General features: G+C 38.7%; 1 protein-coding gene across 1 annotated transcript in view; it reads right to left on the bottom strand.

Moving 5' to 3' along the window:
• The window catches only part of LOC148942610 (uncharacterized), a 154,588-nt gene that overhangs the window by 91,081 nt on the left and 49,142 nt on the right, over positions 1-14,365 (bottom strand). Inside the window, 1 exon segment of the mRNA XM_089102315.1 lies at positions 11,304-11,461. Within this exon segment, the coding sequence (XP_088958441.1) occupies positions 11,304-11,461 (158 nt within the window).

Below are 14,365 nucleotides of genomic sequence, written 5' to 3'. Positions count from 1 at the left end.
CTACGTTTTCTAAGGAAAGAAAGTTATCAAACACGTCTAAATCTGCGACTACGACAATCCGTCTCCTGTGAATATCCGCTAGAACATCAGGTTTCAAGCACCTACTCAGCAGGATAAGCAGAAGCCTGCTCATTTCTTCATATAGAACATGGACCAGAGGATCCTCCCGCTGGAACATTCCAGTGAAGCCAGAAAACAGGTCAGCCAGTGAGACGACGAACAAAACCAGAGCTTTTGTTGCACGTGATTTTTAGCAACGAAACGATTTCAATATATCCACTGGACTTCATTACCTGTTTCTGTTTTGACGGAATGCACTTCAAAAAGAACTCAGTAAGTCCATCCCACTGCTCGAGGAGCCTCCTCGCTGTTTCTCCAAGAGTAAGCCACCGGGAGGTAACAAGTTTCACAAAAAGATGAACCGGAAGTCCAAGGGAACATTGTATTTTCATGTATTCCTCTGCACTTAGGGGCCACCCGTGAAAAAATTAGCACACACGAATTAAAAGGTCAGAAACAGCCTGTCCGTGAACTTCTAAGCTTTTCAAAAAAGCAATGTGAATCATATGAATATTACAGGTGTCAACTTCACTGAGGCCTCTGTCAGTTCGTAGCAACTTAAACTTTTCATTAAAAAGTCACCACACTTTCTTGTTGACATTTGAACGGTCACTGCCCAACATCAGAAGATTAGCAAAAGGTAAATCGGCATTAGCCAAGGACTGTTGCAAACATGCTAGCAGATCTTCTGCTGTGGCTCTTCCAACAAGGAAAGTCTACAAACGACAGCAGGAAACTTTTTCTGCCAACTCAGGTTCTTTCACACCTTCGACGTTTGTTGTTTCATCATATAGCAATGTGAAAAAAGAAGAGCCAATGTCTTCAAGGAGCCTTTTTCTAAAATAGGGATACAATGCTTCTGTTTTATATAACCGAGCATGGTTCACCCAAGACTGAAGTCTATAGCAGCAGGATCTCCAAACATTGCTCTAAAAACATAACCGAGACCATCACACGAAGCTGGTGACATATCTGATACCACATTCTATAGAGCCCAAATCAGTTCTGCCTTTAGCGACGCATCTCTCTTTGCAATCATTTGCAGTTCAACTTGGTGATCCTTTCCAGAAGCAAGAGTCGAATGTTCACAGGCAGCAGATCTTGGCTGAAGAATTAGCTGCAAGGGATTCAGCGAAGCTCTCACATTTTCTACGTGCTTTGCTCCTTGGAAATGTTGTAGTATCGCTTGCCAACCTTTAACACAACTGAGAGTCTTGCGACAAAATTTACAAAAAGCCTCTTCATCACTCTTTGTGGATGCGCACCAGTCACCCACCCATCGTCCCGAGTCATCGACTTTTTTTAACCAAGTGGAGTTGAACTTACACTTCCCCATTGCAAGAACCTTCAACACTGAATAACATTAAAATCTGCCAAAAAGAACACTAATATCTAATGGTGCTACAAAGTGGATATTACCATGGCCTTCGTTAGCATGCCATTGAAACAGCCAAAACTGTGTCCTGGATATTCTCAAGACAAGGAATAGTATGGTTGCAACTGTGAAATGATCAAGTGAAACACAAATCATGTTTTTGTTACACTATATATGTGTAGATATGTCTACATGAGTGTCAGACAAAACCATTTTATTACAAATTTTCGCACGTTTAAGCATTAATTGAAAAGGGAATGAAAAAAAAGTCCAAGCACCAAGAATAAAATAAATAATCTCGCACATGGCCAACCACTACACACTATGAGGGGAACGCAGTTCATAGGCCTGATGTGCTTTTCAAGGATCTTCTTCAAAAAAGTGACTTTTAGGAACTTTTCAACAAAATAGTGACTTTTTAGGGACCTTTTCAAAAATATTGACTTTTTGGGAAATAGTGACCTCGGTGGCAGCCCTGCTAAAGTTATTTGTAAAGAATTCGAAAACATATGAATTGTTTGTTCTAAGTTTTGTTCCTCACTTTCCTTTTAAGACCACGATTCATCACCATACTTTTGAAACAACAGAATAGAAATGCTAAAATGGGACAATAAACTACAAAAGTTCGCATGCGTAGGTGGAGAGTCGGGTAGTATGAATTATGAAACAGTTTTATAACTACTTATCTATACGTTGGATTTATCTGGGGTGGCAAGAGCGGAGAGACATCTATAATACAAAAGAGAAAACGAGTTTTCAAGAAAGAAAAATTACAAAATCAAAACTTATAACAACGCACGTTTTTGGACCCTCAAAGTTATGTTTTTTTTTAGTCAGCCACGAACTAAATTAGGATAAGGTATATGACATAGACTAACCATTTTTTGCTGGGATATAGGTTAGGTCTTTGCACTGCATTAGGTTGTTTGAACTGTTTCACCATAAGCGGTTCAGAAACCAGATTGGCACACCATCCAGAAGGAAATACACATCCCATACAAAATGGTGGAGTCTGGTATTATGACACATTTTGTGTTGGCTTGTATGAAATGTGTCATACAAGAAGGAAATATAGTGGTGATAACCTAAAAAGTGCCATTGCACTACTCTTGGAGCACAGCAAATTGCTTCGAAAAGCTGCTATGGCTCATGGTATACCGTTTAAGACTCTACACTGATATCAATCAATCAATCAATTTATTTACTGCGCCGCAATATTATAAAAATAGCAGTGGCCTTGTCACCAAATATCAACATCAAATTAAATCACTAAAAACAATTAACTATGTACTATTATTAAAAGATTCGACAAAATATGGTACAAATGAAGATAAGTAGTGCTGACTTGAATTCTGTACTGGTTGCTTCAGGACGCCTTTAACAGCAGCTTTGCTCCTTGTCGAGGACCTTCTTGGCTCTAAGAAATCGGATAAGATGCTTCAACGCCGTTATGAAAAAAGACATGGGCGGCCCAACGTTATGGGTGCTTTGTTTTCGTGTTGGAGTAGGGTTTTGAAATCAAGCCTCTGGACAATCTCCGCGTATGAACGGTAGGCGTGGCCGAGGACGATGCGGCAAGACCATTTCTGCATATTCTCTATTTGCTTGTCCCGTTGCTTTGTTAAGCCTGGATGCCAGACTTGACAACCGTATTCCAGGGCGGGTAAGAGGTATGTTTTTAGAATGTTTGTAAGGGCCAGGGTGGTAAAACCAAAGCGTTTCAGGTTCGCGAACCAGCTTAGTAGTCCTGCTCCTTTGCTTACATTCTTGTTAACTTGGGAATCCCACTTCCGGTTTTTGTCAATAATAATTCCAAGAATTTTGGCAGAGTCCACTGATTTGAGCTCAGCTTCTGTTTCAATGTTGCCTATGTGTTTCTTGAGGAAGTTCATTCTCATGACAACACTTTTTTCCTTGCTGATTTCCATCCTAGCCTCCTTAGCCTCCATTGTCAGTTCATCAAAGGCTAGCTTAAGCTCGGAGAGGTCATGAGGCAAGAAGATGTCATCAGTAGACTTTGCCCTGTTCGGCTTTTTCTTTAGTAACTCATTGACTGCTATAAAGAAAGCAATCGGGCCCAGGATAATACCCTGTAGGGCACCGCAGGTAATCCTGAGGAACTCAGAAAAGATATCAAGGGAGAGTTGAACACACTGAAGTCTGCCAGTCAGGAAGCTAGCAAGTAGCCTTACAATGAATTGTCTTGCTCCCATGTTGTTGGCTTCGCTGATAACAAGTGGGTGGTCCAGATAATCAAATACCTTCACCATGTCGGCAATCAAGAGGTCCACAAAGGAGTCTGAGCACTCTAGGTGACGAAGCATTTCATCCAGTAGGGTGAGTAGATAGTGTATGTTGCTGTACTTGGGCTGGAAGCCGAACTATCTGGGATCTATGGACTCCTTTATATCCTCGTATAGCCAGTTAAAGATGAATCGCTCAAAGATTTTCAAAAATATAGAGGTCTTTGAATTGGGCGGAGGTCTTTACCTTCAGTCGTGTTACCTACCTTTGGGAATGGCACTATATACGCTTTTTCGAAGAAGTTGGGGAAGGTACCCTCAAGTTAATTGAGGTACCCGCAAACAAGCACTGGTTAAAAACTGCCGCGAGGGGTACACAGACTTCCCTGGAGCAATGGACCAGTACAGCTGGGGGTACCTCTTTCGGACAGGCCGCCTTACGGGGATCAAGTTTGGCTAGTTTTTTCAACTTCTTCCGGCGTCATGACTGGGATTTTAGATATTTCTTCTTCTTTAGGTGCTAGTTCTTTGAGAGGGGGGCGTTTGCTACATATGTTTGCAAGAAAGGAGTTTACTTGGCTGGCGTCAAGTTAGTTCCCACTTTCGTCCTAGCTTTCCATGAGCTTCTCCACTGTTTTTGACCCGTGGGCTTTGCGGGCATCACGTCATCTTTTGACTACTAAGTTCCGTAAGCTTGTTGCTTTGCCTAGACGGTTTGTTTCAAATATTTCATCTCTATGTGAGATGAGCTCTCGGATTTCGTCGATCATCCACGGTTTATCAAGTGGTTTGATCGTTTTCTCTTTTCTAGGAAAATAGTCTTCAAGTCCCTTAAACGTAAGGGTGAGGAAGTCTTCTGCCATAAAGTTGGCGTTGTCAATTTTCAGAATGTTCAATAAGTTCTGGGACTGTAACCAGAGTTTATAGGTAGTAATTTTTTCCTCAGTGATGGGCCGGAAAGATATGACTTATTTTTCATTTACGGGTTTGTAGTTATTTGGTTCCAGTCGTACAATCAAATGGTCACTTCGCCCTAGTGGATGTTGTGTGACTGGCTCTTTGTAATATTCGCTACAGTTAGAAAAAACTAGATCAAGGGTCTTAGTTTGCCGTGCTGGACACTTTACCAGCTGTTTGAGGGACAGTGAGTCCGCAACCCACTTGGGATTAACATCGTTGAAATCTTCAACGACAAATAAAGCAGCTTATGGGTATTTACTTCTGATCCATTCAACGCAATTCTGTAAATATGATATCAGCTACTTCCTATAGGAACCCTTGGGAGGGAAGTAAACAACTCCGTAGATAACTGATCCGAAGGTTTTAGGCAATTTCTTTGGCCGAGTCCATATCCTCATAACTTCAATCTGGCGTTCACGTGTAATTGGTATTTCAAGTATCCTGCTTTTTATGGAATTTTTGCAAATGAGTCCAACGCCACCTTTTAGCTGAACAGGTTGGGCCATCTTCGCCACGTCTGGGTAATAAGTGGGCGTTGTAGCCGTCAATTTGGATCAGATCTGCCGACGGAACCCATGTTTCAGTTATAGCTGATACGTCAATATTGTAGAGGTGTAGTAAGTGATCAAGCTCGTCAATCTTATTACCAATTGACTGAGCATTTATCAGTAATAGTAGAGGTAGGTGGTTTTGTGAAAGAGTAGATTTGGTGTGGGATTTCATCCTTTTCCTCCCTCTTTGCAGGTCATTATGGTGATTGTCAGTTGGGTTCTGCAGGTTTCAATATGTTGAGCCGGATATTTGTTGGCATTGGTCCTCACGTGGTAGAGTGGGTGGCAGGGGCACATTTCTGTAGAATTTGCTCCAAGACAGCGACTGATCAGAAAAAGGTAGGTCAAGGATTCCTGGTCCTATCCTACGTACTGTTCATAGATTTGACGGTAGGGGTATCAGGCGGTGGTAATCAATAAAAGTACGATTCACTGTTTTGTCAGCGGAAACGCTACTTCTGGTGTTAGCATGTCTTGGGTAATTAACTGAGGTGTAGAATTTTTCCGTTTGAACTTTATGTTGACGAAAATCCTCGTGCCTCTGGAATGGTGGCGCTTCTCGTTTTTAGGATTGTCGAGTTTGGTACGGTGAATGGCTTCTATTGGATGACTTACTTTGTGACTGAATTTACAGCTGTCACCGAACCTACACTTTCCTATCATAAAGTGTCGGCATTTACTGTAAGCTGATACTTCTTCAATGCTAGGTTTCGAAATAGGTACATTGTCTTCCCAGGGCCTCCAGTGGCTAAATGTGGATATTTTTTCATGTTGGTGATCGGTCGTATTTGGAGAGGTAGTTGGATGGAAGTGTTGGCATTTGTCTCCTAATCTGCATTTCCCTGAGGCATTTCTCTTGCATTTTTCAGGGTGGAGATAACAACATGTATCAGACCCATGTGGACAGCCTCCGGAAGTCAAATGATTGGGGCAGATTTCCTGAAGATTTTTCGGAGGGACAAAAATGCAATTTATTCCACGTTTACAGTGCCCTTTTTTGTAGTAAAAATATTCAGTTTTGTCTTTACGTTGCGTAGGTGGGATGGGGAAAGGTGGAACTAAGGTTTGTTCAAACCCAACCTCGATGTTCGGCGGTGCGTTTATAACTTGCTGTTGCGTTTCCTCATCATTTAGTAAATTGAGACTTGGATCATTTGTACCAACAGCGACTGCTATACTGTCATTAGGAAGTGAAGTGACTAGGGGCATGACTGTCTCGTGAGGCTCAGTCATCGTCCTTATGCTACTGGAAGTTACACTTACACTTCCCTCTGCTTCAATAGCAAGATTGGCGATTGTATTTACTGAGGTAGATTCGTCTTCAATCCCCAACCCAAAAAACGAAAAAAAAGGACTCAATAGCTTTCTCTCGAGACCAGACAACTATTGGCGTGTCACTTGGGTCAGTGTTTTTAGAAGACAGCAAATGAGTAGTATCCTTTTGATTTGCGACCGATGCTTCAGTTCTCTTGCCACTATCAGGAGCCGTTTGGCTCGAAGCATCGCGTACTTTTTTAAAGGGTTCCACTTCTCACGACGCGCAATGTCTCGAAGCAGTTGGTTGGACTCGGATACTAGCGAAGATATCTGCCGAATTTGAGTTTGCTGGTTTTGTATGATGGAGTACCGTTCGTCTATTTGCGAAGTCCACTGGGAATAATTAAGTAAAAACTCTTGAGGAGCTAGAGCTGGAAATGCTGGTGTAGTATCTCTTACATCCCACGAAAGGGACAAATCGCCTGCGTTAGACTCGTTGAGTTCCGTGGGATCCCCAACAGTCTCACTAGAAATCTCATCCGTAAGGATTGGCGGAGGCCATATAAAGGTTTCTTGTTGTCCTTCCCTAGTTAAAATATCCTCGCTATATGGCACTGTCTCAGCCTCTTACACATTCTTAGACGGCAAACTCGGACAGTATTGGTCACTTGTTATAGATGGCGCTGCAGCTTGAACACTTCGACCAGTAAATGACCTTACCAGTACCTGCTCGTTGACGGTTAGAGCAGAGCGTTTCGGGTTCGAATTAGTATCACTAGGTTTCAACCGAGTCACTGTTTACGATTGATAGTCACTTGAGGAAGGCTTAGGCACTGGCGTTATAGTCGCTAAGACATTAACATTGTCATTGGTAGACTTGGTGCTGGAACTGTCTGTACTAAGGGGTGTGGAGTTTAGGTCGGTTATTTTGTTTCGCACTTGTGCACGTTTAGCCGGGCACTTTCGACCCTTTAAAGCAGGTCCAGGAGTAGTATAAGTTAGTTTCAAGGCTGTTGTTAGAGTCACTACCCCGGGTCTCTTCGGTGTTTCGTTCAGCCTGACATGGGCCACAGAACCACTGCAAACCCTTCTTCATCTCATGTAGTCAATGTTTCACAGAAATATCACTGCACTTTTCATGAACGTATGTGAAAAACAACTCCTTTCAGAGCATTTGTGTCTTGCATCTAAGATCCACCAAGGCCTTTCCAAGAATCAGTTTGTGAAATTCGCCTATGATTTTGCAATTGCAAACAAAAAGGAAATCCCATCATGTTGGTTTGAACACAAAAAGGCTGGTAAAGACTGGTATTATGGGTTTATGAAGACAAACACTGAACTCAGCTTGAAAAAAACCTGAAGCTTACAGTTAGACATGAGCCACTAGCTTCAACAGGAAGAATAGGATCTTCTATGATAATCTTTAAAGAGTCCTTACAAAGTAAAAGTTTGGCTCAGAAAACATATAATATTGACAAGACAGGTTTAACGACAGGCCATGTCCCGCCAAATATTATTGCAGAGAACAAGTGAAATGAATAATTTTTATACAATTCTGAAAAAGTTATGTCAGGTTTGCCTTTCACAGAGACCATCTGTCTTGGATGTACTCTAATTAGCCATGGCTCTCAGTTGATTTAAATTCAAGAGGGGTGGGAAATGGGACAGGATACATCAGGTCAGCGCGGAGTTCTTGTCACTCTGGTAGGTTGTGTTAGTGCTTTGGGAACAGCGTGGCCACTATTCTTTGCTTTCCCAAGATTTAGCTTCAAGGACCATATGTTGGCAAATGCACCACCATTACCTACTGGACTGCCAACCCGAGGGGCTGGATGAACACTGAAATATTCAGTTCCCGTCTCATGCCACATTTTGTCAAGTATGCCTATTCTAAATACAGCAAGGAGAACAAGCGTCTGCTGATTTTAGAGAATCATGAAAGTCACAACTCTTTTGAGACTCTCAACCTGGCAAGTGATCATGGAATTGTTCTACTGACTTTTTACCACATTGCAGACATGAACTTCAAACACTGGATATTTCTGACTATGGTCCACTGAAGCGTTATAACAATGAGGCTATGAACTCATGGATTATATATCATCTTGGAAAATCCGTGACAATATACATTATTGCTGGACTTGTTGGAGAAGCATTGCCAAGAGCTTTTACAATGAGCAATATTGTGAAAGGTTTTTCCACAACAGGCATATTCCCCTTCAACGGAAATGCAATACCAGAACATAGGTTTTGTCATCTTACGTTAGTGATTGTCCGAATCCAGATGCAGCAAACAGCAGCATAACACACAATGATCTTCAGAAATTTCCAAGAGCCAATACTACATATTCAGATGTCATTTTGCCAGAGCAGATTATCCCATTTCAACTGGCTGGAAGAATACCAGACCTTGGAAAAAGATGAAAAGCCTACTTTTTAAAAAGATAAAACTTGGAAAAAGATAAGACTCAAACACCAGCGAAAGCTCAACTCAAAGCAGAGCTTGATAGAAATATAAAAAAAAGGCAGGCAAAGAACGACTCAAAATCCGTAAGGGGGAAGATACCAGAGAGACTGAGCTACAGCTAGATGACGATTCGAAACTTTCAGTAGATGATATGACAGAGCCTTCAATGGAGATCAAGAAAATTGTTACATTTTAGCTAAGGTGTCATCATTAAAGGAAAAATCAGCCAAGTATTTTATTACCAGAGTAGTTCACCTGCTCCAGCAGAGTGTATTTCTGCGCCAGTGATGGCGAGGAAGATCTAGAGGTTTAGTTCTTGAAGAAAAATTCTGGCATATTTATAAACAGTGGCGAGTCTGCATCATTCATAAACAGAAAAGACATTGAGCTAATTCTACCTGACTCAACCATCAGTGGTGGAATCAGTCACCTAGCAGAACAGCTTTCATCCTATTAATTTGAGCATCTGCAGCTTAAGAGAGTTCAAGTTTTATGCTTCTGTTTAATACAAGTTTTTAAATGAAAATAATAACTAAAAGCAAAAATTGTTATGTCACACTGAACTCAGTATGTGTGATAGTACCCTCCACTGGGGTAGCATGACACACTTTACTCTGTCTAGAATTAAGCCTACTACTGACAAAAAAAAAAAAAAAGATTCTACGGGGAACCCAGCATATGATACAAAACTTTGGCAACATGCATACACATTTCATGAAAATAATAACCCAAACCGATAAAATTGGTCATGCTACACGACTCTCCCCATATTTATCAACATATTGGAAAATTCATTTGTATTTCCTTATGATTTAGTCCTTAGAAGCCTCTAGACCATTGGGTCTAGAGAATATCCAATTTTGTGTTGAGAAGGATGGGGCAATATCCTTTTTTTCTTCGCCCCTGAGAGAACAATAGACACTGCGAACAATATATATATATATATATATATATATATATATATATATATATATATATTTATATATATATATATATATATATATATATATATATATATATATATATATATATATATATATATATATATATATATATATATATATATATATATATATATATATATATATATATATATATATATATATATATATATATATATATATATATGTATATATAAACTCAATTTAGGGGGACAAGGGTCTTTTTTTCAGTTTGTACTCAGAGGCCAGCTGTTGTTGTCGCACCACTTGCTATAGAACAAGCGTTCTTTGTGGTTTTTAAGATATTTTGCCGGTAGATTTTCAAACATTTTGTCTGAAACATACTGGTACATATATGGCTTGAAGATTGATGTTCAACATAGGCCAACACTATTTAAGGACACTTTACCATTACTATATATGGACTATACATACGTTATTTAGCATATATTTCAGCAAACTAAACGAATTTTAATGTTTTATACTGTCGTTGTGAAGAGCAGAAGAGCACATCCAGGATTTTCGTTCCGAGCGGAGGAAGGGGTTTACAAAAAAAACAACTTACAAACGCATCGAAAATTTGTTTATATAAATTTGTGTTACGTTTTACGAGTCAGACAAAAAATTCGAGAGAGTGGGGTGGGAGTCAAACTCCGTAGCCCCCCCCCCCCCCCGATACGGCCTAGGTCGCTGTTGTTTTTTTTGTTGGCAACGATCTGTTCATCAGTTAAACGGTTTAGTTTTCAACATGACGTGTAGGATATTAAGCGGTACTAATTATTCATTACTAACTCAGAAAATGTACTGAACAAAAATACAGTAGAAAGTGAATTTATTATAAAAAAAAAAATCATCCTTTACAAAATTCATATTGACTAATGGAGAATAGACAGAAGATTGTATCTACAACTTTTGCAAATAAATTAGGAGCAGGGATGATAGTTTTTCATAGTAAAAAATAATTGTGTCTTATTAAGTTTAACTAGTTTTTTAATGCTTTAAACAACCTATTCAATATTACCTGGCTATTTCTATTAACCTCCATTTGTAACCTTTTTTCATCAATTTTGTTACAGTAACAAATAAATATAAATGTCTTTTATAAGTTACAGTTAATTACATTATATGTAGTCTTGACTAGTTTCAGGAATTTAATTCCAAAACAACGAATTTATTATTAGAGACATTGAAAAATTAATGATATTCTGCCTCTCTACATTTCAAACCATACTCTCCAGACTGGAAGGGAGGACTCAGGCCAGGACCTGATCTCGGGGGGGGGGCTAGAGGGGGCAAGGGCACCGGGCGGCAGGCCCAGTACACATAAACTTATAAACAATATAAACTTATACTTTTGTTTCCATTCAGAGTTAAACATTTTGCCTTGGATAACTCCCCATCCTCCCTCACTCTAGCTTATGAAACCCGCCATAGTATTAGGTAGTTTACCTCAGATGGCATGTGTGCAACTCTTTGTGCTCCTTTAACGTTTGTTTGTCCATATTTTGTGACGCTAGTCTTGGCATTGGTAGCTGACATTGTGTTTGTGGCTATTGGCTTTTTAAGCAGTCCTTCAACGTTTGGAACATGTGCAATCCGCTTTTTTGCTAGACAAAAGAAAATCCATTAGCATTTTATTTCAAAGTAGATGTTTTATCCTACCCTCTGTAGTCTTACCCTTGCTATCTCTGTTGGTATCATAAAAGTGGTATTTTGTACCATTACCAGAACGCTATCCGCTTCTTCGCTTAATTAAATAAAAAAGGCAAACTTTTGATGGGTAACAGTAAATTATTTTTTTTTAATATTCAGAAGCAGTGCAAAAAGCAAATTCTTTTGATGCATCCACCGTTATAAAAATAACTTCTCTTAGAGTTTCGGTTACTATTGGGCCGAGCCACACCTTACTTACAGTTCATTACCACGAACTGTTTGAAAGCATAAATAAGAAATAATGCACTTCTTTGCTGGATAAAAGGAAACTCGTTATAACGTTGTCGCCCAAAACATATACTCTATAGTATATATATATATATATATATATATATATATATATATATATATATATATATATATATATATATATATATATATATATATATATATATATATATATATATATATATATATATATATATATATATATATATATATATATATATATATATATATATATATATATATATATATATATATATATATATATCATTCTATAGAATAAGGATAGAATAATATGTTTTAAGGATAGAATAAGGATAGAACATATATTATATCCTTAAACTACCAAATGCATCAAAATAAAAACATGTTTTGCCCCCCAACTAGACACATCTTAGTTTTATTTACGCTTGAAAGCGATTTTCTAAAAAAAAATTGCTTTTGCTTCTTTCAAAATTACGAAAGTTTAAGATAGTATCACATTTTCGTCAGTATTGCCACGTGGAACCTCGAAAATAAATCAGCAACGCTTTTTATCTGTAAAAATTCAAACATTAACAATCTGTTGATTCCAAAAGACCACTGTGATTTCTTAAGCTGTTTCTGCCATATGATTTTAGCTTCTTTTCTGATGATTTCTCGCTCTTTTTTTAATGCGGTACCCGCTACTAACAAAAATTCATAAATGAGTGTGGAAATCTTTTTAACTAAAATTTTGTTCCCGATTTTTGCTGACTTAACCAACTCAAACAGACAGATGTCAAGTTGTCTGTGCATTGTCTTTGATCTTTTGTCACTGTCTTTGGTGCATTAGTAAATTTTTTTAGTGTATGTCTTTTAATATTTAATTCAGTCATCTATTTAGTTTTCATGGAAGAAGGTAGCTCTTCAATATTTTTTGCCACATTTAGTTTTAAGCTTAGGAATTGCCTAAGTAGTCTTTTTATTATTCTTACTTTCCTATAAATTTTTTTAACTGTATTTGTGCTGTGAAGGTGGAAAATAAGTTTTTGGTCAAGTATAAGACCTAGGTAATTTATCTGATTATCCCTGGAATGAATATACCATTTAGCATTAATTTTGTATTAACATTTTTTTTGCTTATGATGGAATTGCATGATTTTTGACTTGGTGGGTGCAATGGGTAAATCATATTTTTGAGTAAATTTTTCAAAATTGGAAAAGTGACCTTCGCAACTTTGAATGTATAATCTCAAAGGTGTTGCCAGTTGCCCATAATACCAGATCATCAGCATATTGTAGATTGGTGTGTGGGAGGCTCACGTCCCAGAGAAATAGAGAGAAGAGGAGGCAGCTCAGGACTGCACCCTGTGGAAGACCATTGGTTATTGTGGTTTTGATCTGGTGGTTCACATTGTCATATACCCCTTCAAAATTTAGGAATGCAGCAACTAGGACATTATTTTTAGATAGAGATTCATTTATGTCATTTGTTAACAAGATAAATGCATTTGTTGAGGAATGGTGTTTCCTGAAACAAGTTTGAGTATGAGGTATCCTATTATTCTTCTCAACAAACCAAAGGAGTCGATTTCAAATCATTTTCTCCATTACTTTTCCCAGCACAGGAGTAATCATTATGGGCCTGTAAGACACAGGGTAATATTTGGGTTAATTTTCTTTAAGAATGGTAAGAGGGAGGAGCATTTCCAACCAATGGGGAATGTGGACATATCCCATGCATGATTATAGCAATTTAGGAGTTCCGGTTTATAGGAAGGGGTGAGATTTTTTATCCATGTAGGGTGTATCTTATCATAGCTACTTGTAGCCTTAGCCTTAATGTGATGTATTGCATTATTTAGTTCATGAATTCTGAATGGACGGGTTATATACTCTGAGCCTGGGCGAGGCTGGTATATGGGATTTATGGAGATTGTGGGGTGTTGCTATTATTATTTGATGTTATCTTATTGAAGAAAAAGTTGCAAATAATTTCGCCTTTTCAATATCATTTTCGTATTGGGTGGTATTATATACTAGCTCACACTAGAATAGTCCGCGATACCGCGCCGCGCCGACATGACGGCGGCGGGTGTGTGATTTAGTATCGGCAGCGGCGTGCCGCCAGACGCGCCGAAATTTTTTTGGTGGCGCGCCGCCGATGTCTGACCGGCCGCGCGCCACGGCGTGCCGATTTTTCTGATTAAAAATAACAATACAAATTTCATTTAACCAAGCACGTTCAACCTCAACTTGATTTTAGTAAGGATTTTTAAACGGTTGGCTAAAAACATACAAGAACAATATGACAAAACATGAATTTGTTGGGCCGTGCGGAAAGTGTTTATGTTCACCGTCAATCAGACCAAGTAGAATTCTCATTTTTAGCCACTTGACCCAGGAAAACCTATGTTGTGTTTATGTTTAGCATCGCACTGTTCCTATAAAATCCCGCGTTTAGTCATTTTCTTCTTGTTAATGATTTGGACTAATGTGTGTATAACTTTTAAAGTTTGAAGTTCAAACGTCTACTGTTCATCAAAGACATACGAAAAGGCAGTGAAAAAAATAAGTAACAACATGAAAAAAACACTGTATAAAAGTCGGAT

The sequence above is a fragment of the Artemia sp. Qi Xiang Cuo genome, chromosome 16, assembly GCF_049724085.1.
Source record: "Artemia sp. Qi Xiang Cuo chromosome 16, ASM4972408v1, whole genome shotgun sequence".
Taxonomy (NCBI): domain Eukaryota; kingdom Metazoa; phylum Arthropoda; class Branchiopoda; order Anostraca; family Artemiidae; genus Artemia; species Artemia sp. Qi Xiang Cuo.
The sequence above is the reverse complement of the archived record's forward strand: the minus strand, read 5'-3'. Positions and strand labels throughout refer to the sequence as shown.